Genomic DNA, 21972 nt, shown 5'->3' on the forward strand with positions numbered 1-21972 from the left:
GCTGGTGATGAAGCAAAGGTGCATGTAACTCAGCACCAGGGTTGTACTCCGAATCAGCAACCATCTCTTCACCCAAAGCCCAGCAGCTTTTCTTTCTGAACGGGGTTCAGCAGCTCCTTTTTCTTCCACTGGAAATGAAAGAGGAAATCTGGCTGCGTATGATATGTAATTAATTGAAAGGCTCTGACTTACAGAGACAAAAGAAAAAGAAGGGAAAAAAAAGCCGATTCAATTGAGTTATAAAAATTAAACTGTGATGTCCTGGTTAACAGGTTGAGACCAGCTTTGTGAGAGCTGAACTATCAGTTAACTCTTGAAGGGCTGACTCTGGACTTGCTGCAATGCATTAATAAATGCCTTCCCCAGGTAAAACTAAGTGCATCCTTCACATTGACTGAGCTTCCCTTTTGCCTTGAAGCATGATCACCTCCAGCAACCCATGTTCTCCACAGCATGGGACTTTGGGAGCAGCAGTTAGGAAGGAGAACACGGTTAGTGACAGCATTGCACGGACAGCTGCACACCCAAAAGAGAAAAACACAGAATTACACAACTAAGAAACCTCTCGAACATCCCAGTCACAAAGAAAACACAGGTTTTCTCCTCATCACCCTGTAAGTAGAATACAAGTGCAGATCGTGAGCCTGGACAGCAATAGGAAAGCTGAAGACAATGAGCCGCACAAACAGAGGCTTCACAAGACCTTTAAAAGATTGATGGATGAGGTTCTTAGGGTTAATGGTTGGACTCAATGATCTGGAGGGTCTCTTCCAACCAAACTGATTCTATTTATGGCTGAGCCATTGAAGGCTGCCTGCACCAGCGCACAAATTGTGCTTGAAATGTCAGATGGGCAGGGTTACCGAAGGCAGAAAAGGGATGAAAACATGTTCGTGGCAAGCAAAGGACACTTGGCCAAGCAGACTTGATGCAGACAACCATTAATGTTCACATAGAACAAAGAGGTCAACCCGAGGCAAGGGGAGAACACCTCCCTGGCATGTTTCAGGGGTTGTGTTCCCCACAGGAGGTTTTGCCAGTGGAATCCTCCGGGCTGCTTTTTGCACACATTAAACTTTGATTGAAAATGAGTGTTATTTTCCGACCCTCACCGGCTGCCAAGAAAGTGGCAGATGGGCGAGCTCAGCGCTGCCTGCGAGCCGGATGAACCAGGAGATCTGCAAGCAATGAACTCCTCCGTGCGTCCCAGAGGGACCGGTGAGCTCAGGACAGGGTTTAATGTACCATGAATGACGCTGGTGTGTCCCTCCCCTGTTACCACGTTCCACAGCATCAGGTGGTGCGTTGCCATCTAGATCTGTAAGGAAGGAAACTTGCAGTTGGAGCCTGGTTGAAGCGGGGAGAAAGAAACCCCATGAAAAGATGCTCACGTTACTTCATGGTGCCATAATCCTTTCCTTGATATCAACACCCTGGGCTTGCAACATTTCTGATTTGCCTTCTTTCTCCTGGAGGTGAGCTCTGCCCTCCAATGCTGCTTCGGGACATCATGTTCATCATGATCCCAAGAAACACTACAGGCTGGGTGAAGAGGGGCTGGAAAGCTGCCCAGAGAAAAAGGATCTGGGGGTGTTGATAAACAGCAGGGGAACATGAGCCAGCAGTGTGACCAGGTGGCCAAAAAGGCCACCAGCATCCTGGCTTGTATTAGCACTGGTGTGGCCAGCAGGGCCAGGGCACTGACCGTCCCTGTGCTGGGCACAGTGAGGCCCAACCTCGAATCCTGGGGGCAGTTTTGGGCCCCTCACACCCAGAAAGGCCTTGAGGTGCTGGAGCGAGTGGAGAGAAGGGAACGGAGCTGGTGAGGGTCTGGAGCACAAGTGTGATGGAGCGGCTGAGGGACCTGGGGGGTTCAGCTGGAGAACAGGAGCTGAGGGGAGACCTTCTGATCTCTGAACTGCCTGAAAGGAGCTTGGAGCCAGGGGGGTCGGGCTCTGCTTCCCAGGAACAAGCACCAGGAGCAGAGGAAACAGCCTCAAGTTGCGCCAGGGGAGGTTGAGGTTGGATGTGGGGACCAATTTCTTCCCCAAAGGGCTGTGGGACATTGGAACAGGCTGCCCAGGGCAGTGCTGGAGTCACCATCCCTGGAGGGTTGGACAGACGGACATGAGGTTCTCAGGACATGGGGCAGTGCCAGGGGTGGGGAATGGTTGGACTCCATGATCTTGAGGTTCCTTCCTAACCAAATGTTTCTGTGGTTCTAAGGCACCGCCACGGGAAGGTCCCACCAGGCTGATGCTGCACACCTCAGTGCTGCGATTGCCAACACCTTCTCCTCCCCACACCCACCAAAGCAGCCTGCTTGGGTTTTCCTGCAATCGAAACCAATGCTGAGCCTTTCCTTGTTTGGGTGCATTGATCTGGGCTTGGCCTCCCATTAACATCAAAGTTAACATTACAAAGTGCTGGGTAGATGCGGTTATGCAGACATTCATGTCCAGATAAGACCACAAAAAACACCAGTCCCCCATCCAACAAATCCCAGCAATTAGCCATACCTGACCGACCACAGCCACCCCTCTGCTCTCCAGGGGTGCTGCTCTCATCTTTTGTCCAATTTTTGGCAGTTCTGCACCAACCACGTCCTCACATCTGGAGCATATTCCCACTTCACTATTGAATCAAACAATGATTTGCTTGTGTTCATGCTGAGGTTGGTGGGAAGCAGGAGCATGGAGATGCTCAGGGTCTCAACAAGGACATCACTGGGGCTCTGAGCAATCCCACCACCCTTCCCCCGCCTACACAGGTAATATTGCCCCATCTCTGGTCCACAGGTGTTTTTCAAGGGGTGGAACCAAGGGTTTGTTGTTAATTTCCAGGAGCTGTGCTGCTCCTTAGTTGTATCAAAAGGCCCCTGTCCTCCTCCTGGGGTCCCCATCCAGCTCTACCATTCAAGAGAAGAAAGTCAGACACCTCCTTTTACAGGAGGAATAAGCCAATACTGTATTTCGGTGGAGAAAACTCCGCAGTTGGATGCCCCAAGGAGCAGCAGTGGCCTTGTCTTGTGGCAATGGGAGTAAACAAAATGATTTCTCATGGGTCTTCCTATCCTTCTCTTCATCCCTTCTCCTCTCCCTCTACACAGCTTTAAACATTTTAATCACAGAATCACAGAATGGACTGGGTTGGAAAAGCCCTCAGAGATCATCCAGTCCAACCCTCGGTCCAACTCCAGCCCATTGACTAGATCATGGCACTAAGTGCCATGGCCAATCTCAGTTTCAAAACCTCCAGGGCCGGTGAGTCCAGCACCTCCCTGGGCAGCCATTCCAATGCCTGACCACTCTCTCTGCACAGAATTGCTTTCTCATCTCCAGCCTCAATTTCCCCTGGCAGAGTTGAAGCCCATGGCCCCTTGTCGTATTGCTGATGCCTGGGAGAAGAGCCCAATCCCCACCTGGCTAGAACTGCCCTTCAGGTAGTTCTAGAGAGTGCTGAGCTCACCTCTGAGCCTCCTCTTCTCCAGACTAACCAAGCCCAGCTCCCTCAGCCTCTCCCCATAGGGCTTGTGCCATAATGACCACTTAGCTTGGCAGCAGAGACCGAAAGGACTCAAAGCAATGCCCATCACTGCCTGTACGTTGGGTGAGACAACAGCCAAGGCACAGGGTTGATGGGAAGGAGCACACCACGTTTCTTTCTGCATCCACCCCATCCTCTCACACTCCCCGCAGTGTCTCATCCACTGCTGCTGGCTTGTTCCTTCACTCTGACCTCTCCGTGAGCCAGGAAATTTTATATTATCAGAGCTTGAACCCAAGTCACCAAACAAACAGCCACTAGCAGACAGGACACCCTTCCCAAACCAACCCAGACCTGAAGGGTTTGTGTTTCATTTGCTTCGCAGCAGCAATTTTAATCTGCAGAATGGACCAAGTGAGCGCAGCCACCCTTTCCCCGCTTCCCTCTCTCACTTTCATGGGATTTACTTATTCCTCCAGTCTGGCAGCCAGAGAGAGAAGAAACCCACAGGTCTTTGCTTTGAGAAATCAGCACTATTCTAACGTGACCATGTCCCACTGCCAGGGAACAGGTCCCTGGGCAGGTGGACAACATGGCCTTTTAGCAGATTCATTTTAGGGGAAAAAACCATAAAAAGAAGGCATAATTCAAGGAGATTTTTAACCTCATCTCTTGAAGAAACAAAGCTGCAGTGACCACCAGGAGCGGTCTGCGGTTTTGTCACCCTCCATTAACACCTTCTGAGCTTCTGGCTGACCCAAAGTGGGTGTGAAGAGCTCAGGGTTCTTCCAGCTAAGCCATTTCTGCAGAGGGAAGAGAACCAAGCCATGCTCACCACTGGGGACACACCGCTAAACATCAGAAAACCAGAACCGGCCACCTTTGCATCCCCGCCCCAGGCTGGACCAGCAGCCAGGATGCACAGGAGGACATGAAGATGCTTCTCTGCAAGGACAGCTCCTGCCTCCTCTTTCTGCTGTATCAGGACCAGCCAAGTCCAGGAACAGCAACCAATTTCTTCATTTTCATCCTAAAATTAAAGCAGAAGTCATCTGTGAGCGTCCATAGTCACTAGCGCACGTGAAGATGTGTGTTAGGTAGATGCACGTCACCCTGGTGGGCCATTTGGGATGGAATACACTGAATAGACACCACGTCTGGCAGCACAAGGCATGTAAGAGGCACCATAACTTCTAATTCTGGTTTTGTGTTCTCCTTCTTGCCAACAAGGGATGTGTCTGCTGGTACAGGATGAACTTCAGCCCTTAACTCAAGAGGTTCCACAGGGAAATACAACAGAATTCTCTATTGTTGCACAGGAAACATGTCTTTAAACAGGCTTCGGCATCAAACCTGCCTCTGGGACCATCACCGTCTGCTGGTGACATCCCTTCCGACCTCTAGGAAAACACTTCCTCCCCGTTTACCCGCCAGGTGGAGAAACCTGCAAATAGCCTCGGAACATCGGGAGGGCAAAATTCTGATGTGATGCCCACAAGCCACCTTAGATGTTCTGCATCTCTCTCCAGAAGATCCTGCAGCCCATCCTTACCTTATGTCCCCGCTATAGCCTCTGCTCTTCGCCAGTTCCTCGGTTATTTATTACTGGAGAAGCGGAGAGGGGATGTCATCAATGCTGATCAATATCTCCAGGGTGGGTATCAAGAGGATGGACCAGACTCTGTTCAGTGGTGCCCAACGACAGGATGAGGGGCAACATGCACAGACTGAAACACAGGAGGTTCCATCTGAATATGAGGAGAAACTTCTTCACTTTGAGGTGCCAGAGCCTGGCCCAGGCTGCCCAGAGAGGCTGTGGAGTCTCCTTCTCTGAGACATTCAAACCCACCTGGACCAACCTGTGTGATCTGCTCTGGTGACCCTGCGTGAGCAGGTGGGTTGGACTGGATGATCTCCAGAGGTCCCTTCAACCCCAACCAGGCTGGGATTGTGTGATTCTTTCTCCAGGGTTTCAAAAAGCAAGCGGAGGCACGAGGAAAGTCCATGGACACCACCAGCTCTTGGACTGACAAGATAAAGAGTTAAAGCAGGCGAAGCAAAAGATTTGGAAGAAAAAAAAAGGGTTATGTAATAAATCAGATATTAGAAGGCAGGAAGGTGCGCTGTATAGAGGAATCAAAGTCCGGAACAGGATGTATATAAAGCAAATATTGAACTAACTTAGATAACACAGAAAAATAGAAGATTCTTGGTGGGGTTAACCAAAGGCTCAATTTTAACTATTAGAAATTTCCTGTTTCACTCGTGTCGGGCGGTGTTGCAGTGATCTATACAATGCATTGTGTGCCTAATGATTTCCTAGCCATGAATGGGGCACTCCGATTTTACTTTCCATGCTTTTTTTTTTGTCTGTCCTGGAGCAACAAAGCTATTGAAATCCTCCAGGCCTTGCCCATTGGGTGTTTTCTTTCCTACCAAGACATCAAACTACCCTGAAGGTTTATTTTAAGCGAATTCAATAGGAGGGATCACACAAGCACCTTGTCGAAAGCGTACAATGGGAGCCGAACCCAGGGCTATTCAATTAACAAGTGCTCTATTTCCATGAAATTCCTGTTGTGAATTCATTACCTTAATTAGGTTAGCAATTTATGAAGCTAACAAGGCACCGTTTGTCTGTGGGACACGTAGGCAGAGAAATTCCAGATTAATTCACACTGGAAGGAAGAGGAGCTCATGAGAAGCGAAGCAGAACTGGAAACCTTGGCAGATACTACCAGACTCCCCAAAATGAAAGAGATAACTGAGAGTAAGGAATAGGAATAAAAGCCCCTGACTCAAGGGGTAGGTTTGGATTTACCTAGGAAAACCCAGCACATCTCCCTTAGGAATGAAACTCATGTAGATCCATAGAACCATTTTGGTTGGAAAAGATCCTCAAGATCATTGAGTCCAACCATTCCCCACCCCTGGCACTGCCCCATGTCCCTGAGAAGCTCATGTCCGTCTGTCCAATCCTCCAGGGATGGTGACTCCAGCACTGCCCTGGGCAGCCTGTTCCAATGCCCCACAGCCCTTTGGGGAAGAAATTGTTCCCCACATCCAACCTCAACCTTCCCTGGTGCAACTTGAGGCCATTTCTTCTGGTCCTGGCGGTGCTTGTTACTCAGGAAAAGACAGTAGGGATCGCCACCATCTACTCCTTTTCAAAGCATTTTAAGCTTTACATTAGTTGAGGGCTTTGCTCTTCACATACTCCTGTTAGTAAGGTGAGCACAATGTTCCCACCATTCAAGACCTTCCTCCCAGCATCTAACCTGCATTTTCCCTTGGCCACCAAGCGCCCTAAGTGTTGTCAGGCCAAAGCAAGGCTCCTTTTCAGCGTCCCTGGATGAGATGGGAATCTCCATCCACCCTGGTCCCTCTTGCTTATGTGTTTTTAGAGTATTTATCTTGTGAGCACAAGTGAACAGAAAAGCACAAGTTACCCCAGTGATCTGTGAGGTCATCTCCCACCACACTGGCAACATCGGGCCCTTTCACATCACAGAACCTACTTGCATTTTCAGATGTTTTTCCACCAGCCTCACATTTAGCTTTTCTTCCCTGGTTCTTCAAGTGATAGGAGCTCAGATCCCTCCACAGTATCTTCATTATTTGATTTTCAGTGCTACCTCCAGGTCCTCCACATCATTCTCCACCATTTCTTGACCCTCCTCTGTACATAAAACAGCTCTGCTTTAGAATCTTAGTGAATTTTCTGTATAAAAACTCTTGTAATGAAGACGATTTACATAAAACGTCCACTGTGCACGTTCCTCACGAGATCCACCAAATAACCTCCTCTCAGCCCAATTCTCCTTGCAATACTGACCGCTCTCATCAAACCTTCAGCCAGTTCCTGACTGACCTTGTGACTCTTTATCAACCCCCTTGGGCTCCAAATTAACCGCTTCCCATCTTGAAAACACACCAGATATACCGCCCAAGTCCAGGTAGATGAGACCTTCCATGTCTCCTTTACCAACGTTATTGGAGAAACTCAGGTTCATAAGGAAGAGTCTGAATGATAAGGGGGACAAAACAGTCAACCCCATGCGGTCCTTCCCAGCCGAGACTTTGCAGCTCCCAGGACACCCACCTGCGTGTCCCTTCCATCCCTGTTGGCTGCAAGAAGTTATTTTGGACCACAAGAAAACAACCAACCAACCAAAATGAAAAACTTCAAACAAAACACAGAAACAAACAGAAAAAAACCCCCATATAAACACTTAAATCTTATGATTTTTAAAGCAGAGAAGATCTTGAGAGTCCCTTTCACGGGAAGAGGATGAAAGAAGTCCTCAAGGTTAATTGGAAGGAGTAGGATTTAGCTCCTGCATTGGTGTCAACGCAACTATCAACTTATGGTTAAGTACAGCGATGGTAGAAGTGAAGCGGATTAAGATCCTTCACGTTACAACTGGTTTTAAATTCTACCCAATTGGAAGCCCACGGTCTAAATATAAAAGAGCAGCTTAAAAAAAATACACCCAATTTCCTTAAATCTTTATATCTCAGTTTGGATATAAACCAACCGCCTTTCCTCTAGGTTAGAAACCTAATACTCTCAATGCTTAAAAATTCCAGTTTAGGAAATAAGGAGCTTATTAAAGACGCCAAGGACAGACAGCAGATGGATACGGTTTATTGGTCCTTCCCATCACATCTGAGTTACAAGTGTAAAAGTCACACAAACTGCGGGTATAAACATGTAAAACAATACAAAAATAAATGGAAAGGTAATTTTCTATTTACTGAATCAAGTTGTGTAATAAATACAGTAGGCAAAAAGCTTCAATCACACCATTCAGCTTAACTGAAGTTACAGTAGTGTTCGAAAAGACAAGGTTTTAACTTCAAGTTGCAAATATTAAAGCGTTGAGAACTAGTATAAAAGTGAATTTTGGCACATTGTACAGTGAGAAGTGTTACATTAGTATCTGACCGTTGTGTAAAACGAAGCCGTTTCTCACTAGCTTGCTGAGGTACATTTTTAAACAATCTAAAATTAGATCGACGATGCGGTTCTAACGACTCACAGTTGACAATTCACTATACTAGTTACAATTTTTCCCTTTTAAGAATACCAAGGTATTCCAGAGCTTAAATCTGTGCAAATTCAGAAAAGTTTCAATTAAAAAATAACAATAAGAACAAAACAAACTGATTAGGGAACTTTTGCATGCAACTTAAATCCTCCCCGCAATCCCTTGTGTTAATTGCAAAGTGTAAAATGGGACTAATTGCACGGCTTAATATAAAATACTCGGAGATCGCAGCGCGGGTCAAGTTGCAAACGTTCCTCTATGTTTGTCCCATTTTTCTCCCTATAACTTCAGTAACTTCTGATCACACTCATTCTCGGTGAGGAAAATACAAGAATCAAACCACCACCACAAGGTCAGCAAAGCACATAAACCCCTTGAGGACTCTCAGCACTTCGCAATATCCCAAATGCCTGGACACAGAGCGACTCTTTTCCATTTTCAAAATACAGTAAAAGATAAAGCAACAGTGTAATGGCACTTTTTTATTTCTGTATCCAAACATTTGCGGTTTAGAAACTGTGCTTTTTTTCCAATAGGTTTTACAGTAGGTACAAAACTTTCAAAACTAGAATTATCTTAATCCTCGTCTTAACAGCGAGAAACCAGATTCCCCTCCAGATGGGGTTTAATTCAGTATAAACATCTCTGACCAGAGTACAAAAGTTACGTTCACCTCCTAAAAAAACCCCACAAAAGTGCTGCTGATTGTTAGAATTAACTCCAAAATAATCAGCAACTGCTATTAAACTATCAGCAGCATCGGGCATTTACACATTTCAGTCCTCAAAGAGTTTTCTTTTAAATGGTTTAACCATTTGTGCTAATATTCTTCACTAGGTTAAGTTTAAGTCCTTTCACCAAAACTGGTTTTCCTTTAAAACGCGACGCCCATTTATTTAATACTCGGTGAATAAATGGTGTCATCTGCAAGGCACTACTATGTTTAAAGGATTCCATCGTCACAGTTTCACTATTTCGGTATTTTTTCTTCTGTTTTAAAGTCACAGTTAAAAATTACCAAAATATATTAAAAAAAAAATTGAGGTAATCAAATTCTTTCAATACCAAAATATATTAATTGGAATAGTACCAGTATGGTGAAAGGTCTTGATAATACACAGCTATTTACCATATAGCATGCAGTACAGTATATAAGTATATACTAGGCCTTTGTTCTTTGTTCTGCCTCAGTTTTTAAGGAACAGCTCCATTTGCACAGTAACATGCCCATTTTTAATACCTATTTCCTTCTTGTTCGGAGGGCACCTCGCTCGTAATTACAACTCCCTACACGTCACCCCAAAACGAATTCGCCCCGTCGACACTTATTTTCGAGCGCTGCACGAACTGGAGTTCTTAAAAAGAGTACAGCAGAGCAAAATAAGCTACAGTATCTTTATCTATCGTTCCATCAATTGCACTTCAATCTACTTTCGCTGTTGCCTCACAGCATCAACAAAGTTGATGTTGACAAAGCGTCAACCAAGTGTCTGTTGTCTCAGCCACCGGTATTAATTCTGGTATTACACCATCGGAACCACTAATCTAGAAATATGGCTTATGCATAAGGGAATTTATAGTGACAAGGAGCACAGTGGGTTTACACTAAGTTTATTGGCTGAGAACTAAAATCGGTTACGAATTTTCTAATGCCCCTTTTTATTTATTGCAGCGTTACGACCAGAATTTTGTACTCTACTAAATTCTGGTTTGATAATTAAGTTTCATGCAACCAACTATACTTAGTTTGTAAACCCCCGCTAGCCCCAAAAATCCACCGCTAGCTACGTTTAGTCTACCAGGCACTACAGTATATTAAGACTAAAGTATAGCCATGCATAGATAAACTCACGAGCCTTATCACGATGCTCTATACCTGTAAATACGGGTTACTTACCCCCAAAAGCCTAGAAACACAAACTAATCTCTGGCTTTTATTGTACTTTAACAGGATACAAGTAGTTTATAAAGTCTCGTGGTGTGCAAAAAGAAAAGAGTATTAAATTCAGACAGCTTTTTTTAAATCTAGTAACGAAATCTTATCAACGTCTATATCCCAACCTGCAGCACCTGGAATTTCAGAGTCCAAAGGTAAAAAATATGTCTCTTAAGTAAGGCATAAACTGTCTATAGCCTTAGGGTTGATGGCAGGGGTTAAACCTCATTTTCCTGCCACAGAAAGAGACCCCGTGGTCGCGTCCAAATTACTTTAAGTGTACTATAAGACATTATATATGTGATTTCTTACTGCATTAGATGCGTCTGATGGAAAAGAAAAGCTGCAGTTGTCTTCAAAATTAAGCTGTTCCTAAGGCAAAAGAATGTGAGAATAAAGAATTCCTCCTGGACTGTTTTCACTTGACTAAAGTCTGCACGCTACAATAATCTGCTTATATAAATAAGCTTCAATAAGCATCATTTAAGGAGCTGCTGGGGTACCTTATAATCCTTCAGTCAGTGACCTATGGAGTCTCACTTACAATTGTACTAAATTAAAGAACGACTTGCCAGAGTTCCTATTATGATATCATTTAGTAAATGTAAAGGTTTTGTTGCAAGTACTTTAAACCGGCGTATCGGTTTAGTGAAATGTTACGGCGTGCAAATCCTTCTGAAAGCTTCATCAATATTTCAAGTATGTATTTTGATATTTTTTACCTTTGGAAATCAGTCGTTTTGAGGAAAAGGAATTCTTCGGCTAAAGAATCTCCCTCCTCTCTTGCTTTTATAGTACTGAAATAAGAATCCTTCAGAGATCATCTTTTCAGCAACAGCAAGTTGCAGATCATCGCTATTCATGTCATATATTCCCTAGAATACCACTAACAACGCTGGGAAGAAAACAAGATATCTCTGATTATCTCGTTTCACCCTGAAATGTATCAACATTCCCCCATTTCTCGCTTTGGGAACACCCTAAAAGCAGTAGGATTAGCTACCTATCCAAGTTTCTGTATTGTTCCCCCATTTCTCGCTTTGGGAACACCCCTAACAGCTGTGGGATTAGTTATTCTTGCCAGGTTTTTAAATGTTCCCCTATTTCTCACTTTGCAAACACACCTAACAGATATAGGATTAGGTACTCAGATGAGTTTTTGAAGCGTCCCCCCATTTCTCGCTTTAGGAACACTCTAAAAGCAGTAGGATTCATTACTCATCTGAGTTTCTCAATTGTTCCCCCATTTCTCGCTTTGGGAACACCCTAATATCTGTGGGATTAAACACTCATCCAAGTTTTTGAAGAGTTCCCCCATTTCTCGCTTTGGGAACACCCTAAAAAGCAGTAGGATTAGCTACCTATCCGAGTTTCTGTATTGTTCCCCCATTTCTCGCTTTGGGAACAATCCTGACAGCCGTGGGATTATTTACTCAACACAGATCTTTAAATGTTCCCCCATTTCTCGCTTTGGGAACACCCTAAGAGCTGTAAGATTAGGTTCTCATCCAAGCTTTTCCAGTGTCCCCCCATTTCTCGCTTTGGGAACACAGCGACAGATACAGGATTAGGTTCTCATCCAAGCTTTTCCAGTGTCCCCCCATTTCTCGCTTTGGGAACACGGCGACAGATACAGAATTAGGTTCTCATCCAAGTTTTTCCAGTGTCCCCTCATTTCTCGCTTTGGGAACACAGCGACAGATACAGAATTAGGTTCTCATCCAAGTTTTTCCAGTGTCCCCCCATTTCTCGCTTTGGGAACACCCTAACAGCAGTAGGATTAGCTACCTATCTAAGTTTCTTTATTTTCCCCCCCTTTCTTGCTTTAGAAACATCCCTAACAGACATGGGATTAGTTAATCAACAAAGATTTTTAAATGTTCCCCCATTTCTCGCTTTGGGAACACACCAACAGATATAGGGTTAGACACTCATCCAAGCTTTTGAAGCATCCCCCCATTTCTCGCTTTGGGAACACCCTAAAAGCAGTAGGATTAGGTACCTATCTGAGTTTCTTTATTGTTCCCTCATTTCTCGCTTTGGGAACACAGCGACAGATACAGGATTAGGTACTCATCTGAGTTTTTGAAGCATCCCCCCATTTCTCGCTTTAGGAACACCCTAAGAGCAGTAGGATTAGGTACTCTTCTAATTTTCTTAATTGTTCCCCCATTTCTCGCTTTGGGAACGCCCTAACATTAGTGGGATTAGGCACTCTTCCGAGTTATTTAAATGTTCCCCCATTTCTCGCTTTGGGAACATCCCCCAATCCCACACAGCGACGTGCACCACTGCTCATCGGTTGCTCCTGTGCAAGAAATTCCAAGGGACACCCAGGGATTAAAGTGGTTTGATTATCTGCACGACGGACCAATTTCACCATCACATTCCAACCTGCCAGGAAACAATAGTTTTGCTTCTTTTCTTCTTTTAAATAAATTTCCAGGTGACGTTTTTTACAGTCTGGAATTAAGGTGAAGTGGAAGCAAACCCAACAGTAAAAAGAACTAAGCAGTTACCATATTAAAATGCCAACCTTACAGGAATGATCTTAGTTTTAAAAGGACTGCTGAAAACTTGAGTTAATTTTCTAGTTAACCAGCAAGGACAAGAGCATTTTTGGTTACTGACAGTAGGTGGTTCGGAAATGCAAAGAACGCACGTGCTTATGTCTTCTGCTCAAAGAGATCGTGATATTCTTGTTCTTCTAGTTCTCTGTTGTACTTCTCTATTTCCCTGTTGGCTTCTTCCAAGTAATCGTTCATGAATTGGTCCATTACTGAGATTGAAAAGCTGAGGAAAACACATTTGTGTTTCATTAGGAAAGAACACAGGGGTGTGAAGGATTGAAACAGAGAAACGAACTTAACAGCAGAGTCAATTACACTGTTAAGCGGCATCCTTTTATTTTATCAGCACTGGGGATCATCCTCCATAAGTGCTCCAACAACTGGATGCTCCCGCATTGCTTATATTCAAATAATTATTACATATTCATTACAATTTTGGGAAGTTTTGACATACAATACACCTATACTAAGAAATAACTGATGATGTTACTTATTATTGTTTAGTTTCTTACTTACAATACATCTATTAATTATTAGTTAAATATTAACTAAGCACTTTGCTTCCACCCAATGTATTAATTAATCTTTCGTCTCCCGCTTGTCACGTAGACGGATCTAAAACTTGAAAAATATCCCCTCGTTTTGCAGGTGGTTAGAAAGCATTTATCTCATGTCAATTGGTTAATGATGGGTATGTCTTTTATAACTTAATCATGGTATAAATTAATTTGGCAGCTTCTCTTCAGGATGTGCCAGTTCAGAGACACTTAGAGAAAGCAGAAATTCAGTATATAACATTCTGGGGATCCAAAGTCAGAGCTAATCACAACTGCTCTGTTAGTGGGGAATAAGGAGTTGCAAAATAGCCATTTCCCAGTCAAGAGGAAGAACATAAGATCATAAATATAAAAGAAGAAGAATATAAAATATAAAAATAAGAATATAAAATCAGTGCTTTACCAGTGCTTGTATCTTTTATTGTCAAACACAAGATGCTGGTAAAGGTTCAGTGAATAGTCAAGTCCAAGTTTGTCATTAGGCTATTTTCTGCCAGTATAACTTAATGAGGAGCTGACCCTGCAGACACAAGTCTTGGTTTCAAATTGTCCCACAGGGGACAGAAAACAACTGTTTGTTCTTATTCCAAAAGAGAATCACAGAACCCACTTGGATTTTTGTAAAGTTTGTTAAGTTAAAGTGAAAAGTAAACTGGAAAGATCAAACCAAATTTGCAATGTTGAGAATAAAACAAGAAATGCAGAGGCCCCTACATCAGCTGCAGTTTGTGTTCTGTACACTGACACCAAACAAGACAAGCAAGGACGGTGCGTTTATCAACGTGTCTGTGTCACAATTTGATAGGCAAGTCGTCCTGCTTGCGAAGCTGAAATAGTTTTAAAATAAGGTTTTACTTGCTTAAATGAGTTTTAAAAGTGATCACAAAAAATGCACCTAATTCTGCACGCCCCACTGACATTACTGTGATGCATTCAATGAGGTTTTTCTTATACCAAGTTAAGAAATGAGAGCCATCATTTAACATCAGCTTCACGGCAAAATATGTCACAGAAAAAAACCTGTGATGTAGTAAAACCTAAACCAACCTCTGGTTGTTTTTCCTTGAGTGTGTGCACGCACATAAAATTATATTCCTTTGGAAGTTTTATCAGTCATGACCAGGCATTAAGCAATATTACAGCACTGTTTGGTTTGAAAAACATTCCTTTGACAAGCTGTGGCCCATAAATTATTCTCTCCGTGAGCTCACACGCAGTTTTGGAATTGTTTTGTTGGTTCTATTCTGCTCCTTAGATCATATCTCTGAAAAAAGGGTTTAAATAGTACGTTTTAAATGGCAAATAGCCATGCACAGATTTAAAGAACACCATTCTTCCCTTCATATAAATACCTGCAAATCAAACTGACGCTTCACTACTTCATCTGCTTTGACAGTCGGCATTTCTGATTCGCATAGCCTGTTGCCTACCTAAAACCTTCACCAAAAACACATATCTTGTAAAGGATACATGGATGGTAATCCATTTTGTCACCAAAAAAGTTCACAAATTGTGTCCCATTGTAAAAATAACCAGCTGGAAGCGGATCCAAGTGGCGCTTCACCTGCATTAAGAAAGAATATACTGTACATTAAATATTTTAAACTCAAAAATGCTTGGAGACAATCCTAACAAGCTTTAAAAGATCCAAGAAAAATTCCTTGTGCTGAATTTAGCAGTTAGGGAGCAAGGTACAGCTTCTGGCTATAAAAGAGTGATCCAAAAAGCCAGTATGACAAAGGACATCCATAAAGAGTAGGGGAGTTAGGAACAGCAACACTAATCATAATCACACCAAATTTTTAGGAACCCAACTCCACAGACAGCACTTAAAACCCAAGGGTAGCTGAAGAGGGCAGGATTAGGCATTTGGGATGCTAAATCCTGGGGTGGATTAGAAGGGGGTGGTCAGTAGGTCAGAGAGGTTCTCCTGCCCCTCTGCTCTGCCCTGGGGAGACCACATCTGGAATGTTGTGTCCAGTTGTGGCCCCTCAGTTCCAGCAGGACAGGGAACTGCTGCAGAGAGTCCAGCGCAGCCACCAAGATGCTGAAGGGAGTGGAGCATCTCCCGTGTGAGGAAAGGCTGAGGGAGCTGGGGCTCTGGAGCTGGACAAGAGGACACTAAGGGGGGACTCATTCCTGGGGATCAATATGGAAAGGGGCAGTGTCAGGAGGATGGAGCCAGGCTCTGCTGGTGACAACCAATGGTAGGACAAGGGGCAGTGGGTGCAAACTGGAACACAGGAGGTTCCACTTAAATCTGAGAAGAAACTTGTTGGGGGTGAGGGTGTCAGAGCCTGGCCCAGGCTGCCCAGGGGGGTTGTGGAGTCTCCTTCTGTGCAGACATTCCAACCCGCCTGGACACCTTCCTGTGTAACCTCATCTGGGTGTTCCTGCTCCATGGGGGGATTGCACTGGATGAGCTTTCAAGGGCCATTCCAACCCCTGACATTCTGGGATTCTGTGATTCTGTAATTTGCAAGTAACAACACGCACAGGACAGAGTAGGGGAAAAAAAAAAATGGGGAAAGGCCCTTACAGTACCCAAAATCTTCTCCAATATCTTACACTTCCCCCTGCTTTTTAGGGCTGAACAAGATTTATATCTCAAATCCCCTTTGGCCAACCTCAGTTATGTTTCAAGTATAGAAAAAGACACTAAGAGCTTCAATATTTGAGTACTCAGCACACTTGTTATGGCAGGTATGGGAGATGCGCTATCAAATTAATGGATATTGAAGAAAATCAGGCAGAAGAAAGGCGTGTTATTAATTAATTATTAAATTAACTTACGTGAATGTTCTTTATCTCCTGAAGGGTCAGCATGCCTCGGGTTTTCAGGGCTTTCCTCTGAGGTTTCTGTATGAAGAATGAGAACCCCGTTATAAACTGAGTGACAACGTGATTATCACAGTTTAGTGACATTAAAAAAAAAACCCAAACCATATAAAATAAATTCTTTCTTGAAAATGTGGGTAAAGGCTGTGAAATCTCTGATCACTTGCTATCATGCTTAAGCACAGCACAGCATGTATTTTAAAAATTAAATTCTGGATAGAATTATTCAATTATATTAAAGTACTCACAACTATGTTCTGAAAACAAAAGTAAAAATTAAGTGATTTCAAATAAGGCGCCATTAGAGATGACAAATCTAAAAGGCTTTTTAAAAATACAACTTTAATACAGCTCTGCTGAAAGAAAAAAAAGAATAACAGTCTAGTTTATAGTCTGAAAGTCTTATAATTCATTTATTTCATGCAGCACCTCTCAGGATTCTCCCTTATGAGGAAAGGCTGAGGGGGCTGGGGTTCTTTGGCTTGGAGAAGAGGAGACTGGGGGGTGACTCATTCATGGGGATCAATATGGAAAGGGGGAGTGTCAGGAGGATGGAGCCAGGCTCTTCTGGGTGACAAGCAGTGACAGGACAAGGGGCAATGGGTTCAAACTGGAACACAGGAGGTTCCACTTAAATAGGAGAAGGAACTTGTTCCTGGTGAGGGTGTCAGAGCCTGGCCCAGGCTGCCCAGGGGGGTTGTGGAGTCTCCTTCTGTGCAGACATTCCAACCCGCCTGGACACCTTCCTGTGTAACCTCATCTGGGTGTTGCTGCTCCATGGGGGGATTGCACTGGATGAGATCTCCAGGTCCCTCCCAACCCCTGACATTGGGTGATTCTGTGATTAGTCGAAATCCTAAATTCACCATGAGTAGTGAGATTGTACAAAGACTATTTGTAGTTTTGAATTTCTCAAAGGGGAAGCACTTCACATGTGTGATATGTATTTGATTTTAAGTTCCAAGCTTTCAAAAAATTAAAATAATATTCTATGGAGTTCTATTAGTCAGGTGATATATACAGTGCATAAGACATCACCACAGAAGTTGCCCTGAAGTAACAACCTGCCAGGATAACAGAGGTGAGAATCAGAACATCCTTGGAAATATTAATAGCTCCAAGAACAGACTGCAAGAAACATCCCTCCATTCCTACACAACTTTTTAGAGATACTATGCAAATCTTAAGCCACAAAGCAGTAACCATGAGTATTTTTAACTAACAAACGTTCTAAAATGGGCATCACAAAAGAGCACAGTTGGAACCACAGGCTCAGGTTCCAACTGGAGCGCTAAAATATCTAATTGTTACGGCTAAGCAGTTTATGTTGAAGTATATTTCCAAATCAAACCTCAAGATTCACTTCCTAAGACAATATGTAGCGTGGCAAAAATAATATGTGCTGGTATTACTTGGCTATGTAGCATTGAACCATCTTGTCCTGCATTCCTAGTCAGGTTGTGCCAGTCCCTGTGTAAAATTAGCAAGACACCACAACTAAAAATTGTGCGTTCTGGGCTTCTTAAGATGCGCATATTCCCTGTTCCCTACTCCAGCTTCTACTGCATAGGAACATTAGCCATGGAGAAATACATGAAGTCTCACATAGCTGAGCACTTAAAAAAATAAGCAAGACAAAAGAACTGTACCCTCCATTTCAGTGGATTACTTCCAAGGAGGTTTAATTTAGTGAATCAAAACAAGTTTTCAGCTTTGCAGCGTTCAGGTACTTCAAGAAGATTTATTTAATACTACATTTTAGCTTTTGGCAATCAGGTCTGAGCTAAACCATCTTGTGTTTATTCTGGACAAACTCCATTTGCTCAAGTGTTCAAGAGCGGATCAATCCATGAACAAGCTGTAGCAAATATTAAAACAATACACAAATTACAATAAGCATTTGCAAACGGTTTGTCTGAAATACATTTACACCCTGCAGTGCTAATACCTTGGTAGAAGAGAAAGGAGATTAACAAAAAAAAAGAGCCAAGTTGAGAAATTCAGATTCCTCCCTTTTGTTAAACGCCAAACAGGCTGCACTGAACAAAAATAAACATGCCCACGGACCTGTTTTGCGGTTTCTCGGAGCCAATCTTTGATATCCTCTTCCTTAAGAGAGCAGCCCACGAAGACAAGGAAACATTCCTGCTGATTGCTGCAATCTCTGTGCTCACTTCTGGCATCAGGAGGAGTCGGCCCCTCCGGAACAGGCACGAGGCTCAGGGAATTCGATGATGTGTTGTGACAGACTTCAATCACCTTATCAGAATCTAACAATGAGAAGGGAGGAGGAGGAGGAGGAGGAGGGAGAGAAGAAGAAGAAGAAGAGAGGAGGAGGAGGAGGAGGAGAAGAAGAAGAAGAAGAAGAAGAGAGGAGGAGGAGGAGGAGGAGGAGAAGAAGAAGAGAGGAGGAGGAGGAGGAGAAGAAGAAGAGAGGAAGAGGAGACGAAGACAAAGAAGAGAGGACGAGGAGAAGACATATCCAAATAATTGTTAAGCTACTTTAACATCAGTGCATTGGTGTATAAAGAATACAGCACCTAAAATACGTTTTCAAATACAATCATAAGTAGTAATTTGCCCTTACCTGAAAACTTAACTTTGCCCATGATGTGATAAATATTTCCAGAAAAAGGACTTGGCTTGAGCAATGACTTAATCGCTGTTTGAAACAGAAGGCAAACAGATTATCTCACTTATTGTTCTCGTCCTTGGCGAAGCTTCTGGTCAGACCTACGCTACAGGTCTCTAATCCACATCCTAGTGCTTGGGGGAAGAAGCCGCAGGGTCCCCCGCAGCCCCGCTACGGAACATTTCTAGATGTTCTCATTTCTTTGCTATGGGGTAGGTGGGAAATAACATGCGTTTGGCATAATGAAGGCTTACAGTGTGTGGAAAGTAAAATGGTGCTCCTTAACACTGCTTTGCTAAGGAGAGAAGGAGAGGCATGATTATGTATCTACTCTAGAAGCCTAACACGGAGCTGAGCCTATTTTCTGGTAGCTACAAAGAATTATTTGGCATAAAAGTAGAAGCTGACCGTCACTTATAAGCTGTATTTCGACACTACTAAATAAAATTAAATGGAAAATAAAAAGCAAACATATGAAGATAAGTGTCTTGGTCTCTAGAAACCAAATATTAAATTGGATTTTCATCTGAATAAAATTATGGGTCAATTTTCCAGAGCAGACACTAAAGACGACAATTTACTGTACTGTAAGGAAGGAAAGCTGCATTTTCAATTAAAAGTTTACTTCAGCAGTAATTAAATAACTCTGCTTACATCAGAGCCTTCCTTCCCCTCTATTCCTCAGTATTTCAAACTGGGATTTAAATCAAGTCAGTCAAAGTTCACTTGTACCTTTGCACTTGGTCACAAATCGTGTTTTTTCTAGAGGACGATTAAACCACACACAGATCTGAACCATTGGAGGGAAGACGGGCCCAGCTCTGTATTTACCTTCATACCTTCCAACAAAAAATACATAGGTTCAACATATAGAAAACACACATGCTTGTGCTTTTCATCTAACAGCTGAAACATCTATTATTTCACCCCAGCTAAGTCTTGCTCATAGGAAGAAAAATATGATGCTTTCTTCTCTAAGACACCCACGAAAATGTGATACTAACAGTAGGAGGTTGTTCAAAAAGCTCAGAGCTCCTTTTGAGGCTCTTCCTGCTGCATTTCTTTTTTTCTTACATACTACCTACAAATTATCCTTTTCACAGTATCACAGTATCACAGTATGTTTGGGATTGGAAGGGACCTCAAAAGATCATCCAGTCCAATCCTCCTGCTGGAGCAGGAACGCCTGGGTGAGGTCACACAGGAACATGTCCAGGCGGGCTGGAATGTCTGCAGAGAAGGAGACTCCACAACCTTCCTGGGCAGCCTGGGCCAGGCTCTGACACCCTCACCATGAACAAGTTTCTTCTCAAATTTAAGTGGAACCTCTTGTGTTCCAGCTTGATCCCATTACCCCTTGTCCTATCATTGTTTGCCACCGAGAAGAGCCTGGCTCCATCCTCGTGGCACTCACCCTTTATATATTTATAAACATTAATAAGGTCACCCCTCAGTCTCCTCTTCTCCAAACTAAAGAGACCCAGCTCCCTCAGCCTTTTCTCATAAGGGAGGTGCTCCACTCCCTTAATCATCTTTGTTGCCCTACGCTGGACCCTCTCCAGCAGTTCCCTGTCCTGCTGGAACTGAGGGGCCACAACTGGACACAATATTCCAGATGTGGTCTCACCAGGGCAGAGTAGAGGGGAAGGAGAACCTCTCTTGATCTACTAACCACCCCCCTTCTAACACATCCCAGGATGCCATTGGCCTTCCTGGCCACAAGGGCCCAGTGCTGGCTCATGGTGATCCTGTTGTCCACCAGGACCCCCAGGTCCCTTTCCCCTACGCTGCTCTCTAATAGGTCATTCCCCAACTTACACTGGAACCTGGGGCTGTTCCTGCCCAGATGCAGGACTCTACACTTTCCCTTGTTAAATTTCATTAGGTTATTCCCCGCCCAACTCTCCAGCCTGTCCAGGTCTCTGATGGCAGCACAGCCTTCTGGCGTGTCAGCCGCTCCTCCCAGCTTGGTGTCATCAGCAAACTTGCTGATAGTGCACTCTATTCCCTCGTCTAAATCGTTAATGAATATATTGAATAATACTGGCCCCAGCACTGACCCCTGAGGCACTGCACTAGATACTGGCCTCCAACTAGACTCCGCACCATTGACTACCACTCTCTGGCTTCTCTCCTTAAGCCAGTTTGTAACCCACCTCACTACTCTATTGTCTAGACCACACCTCCTCAACTTAGCTGTGAAGATGCTGTGCTTTTGTGCTTTTAACAACTGTCCAAAGGTTTTAAATACTTTCTTTTCCTGCTTTCTCTCCCTTTGGTTCCACAGGCAGCTCTGACATCCCAAGCTTTGCGCCAGTTGACTTCAGGAGCTTTACTTGCGTCCAATTTAGAGCAAGAATTATGAATAAAAAGCTATACATGCAGAACCGGCAAGGTATGGTAAATACATCCTGCTTCTAACACCAGAAATGTGAGTAGAAAACAGTCAGACGGCATTTAGAAGGGCTGACAGGTTTAGATTTTCTGCCAAGTAGGTGCAGCACAGATAAGTGCAACAAGATGTTGTAAAGAGCCCTGAACCATGAAAACTATCCCTCGCTATTAAAGACAAAGCTTGGTACCGTTGTGTTATTGTGCCCTTCGCCTCTGCCAAGACTGTCAATAAAGTTGCTGGGTTTTATGAATAATTGTTCTGCTAATAGCTAGACTGACATAGTAAGTTCATTCCAGTAAGGCTGAGTAGCTGTCAGAAAGAAATTACTCAGCTCATTATTGACCTCACCCATCCCAATCCTTCCCAGTTCATTCCCAGAGGGCTCTTTTCTATTCTTCTGAAAAGCAACAGTAATCTTGCCATTGATTTAAATGGTGTCCAGAAAGGATCCTTTTCCCCATAAAAGGATGGCAATCGTCTATCTACTACAAATACTCATCAGCTCTC

General features: G+C 43.7%; 1 protein-coding gene across 1 annotated transcript in view; it reads right to left on the minus strand.

The window, feature by feature from the left end:
• Positions 1-13139: 13139 nt before the first annotated feature.
• DNAAF9 (dynein axonemal assembly factor 9) overlaps positions 13140-21972 on the minus strand; it is a gene marked incomplete at both ends in the record, with an annotated part of 77545 nt that continues 68712 nt past the window's right edge. The window contains 6 exons of the mRNA XM_080344013.1: positions 13140-13252; positions 15071-15164; positions 16394-16459; positions 18506-18708; positions 19026-19100; positions 19803-19909. Coding sequence (XP_080200139.1) covers positions 13140-13252; positions 15071-15164; positions 16394-16459; positions 18506-18708; positions 19026-19100; positions 19803-19909 — 658 coding nt within the window. The remainder of the gene's footprint in view (positions 13253-15070; positions 15165-16393; positions 16460-18505; positions 18709-19025; positions 19101-19802; positions 19910-21972) is intronic.

The sequence above is a fragment of the Nesoenas mayeri genome, assembly GCF_963082525.1.
Source record: "Nesoenas mayeri genome assembly, chromosome: 4".
NCBI classification, from domain to species: Eukaryota; Metazoa; Chordata; class Aves; order Columbiformes; family Columbidae; genus Nesoenas; species Nesoenas mayeri.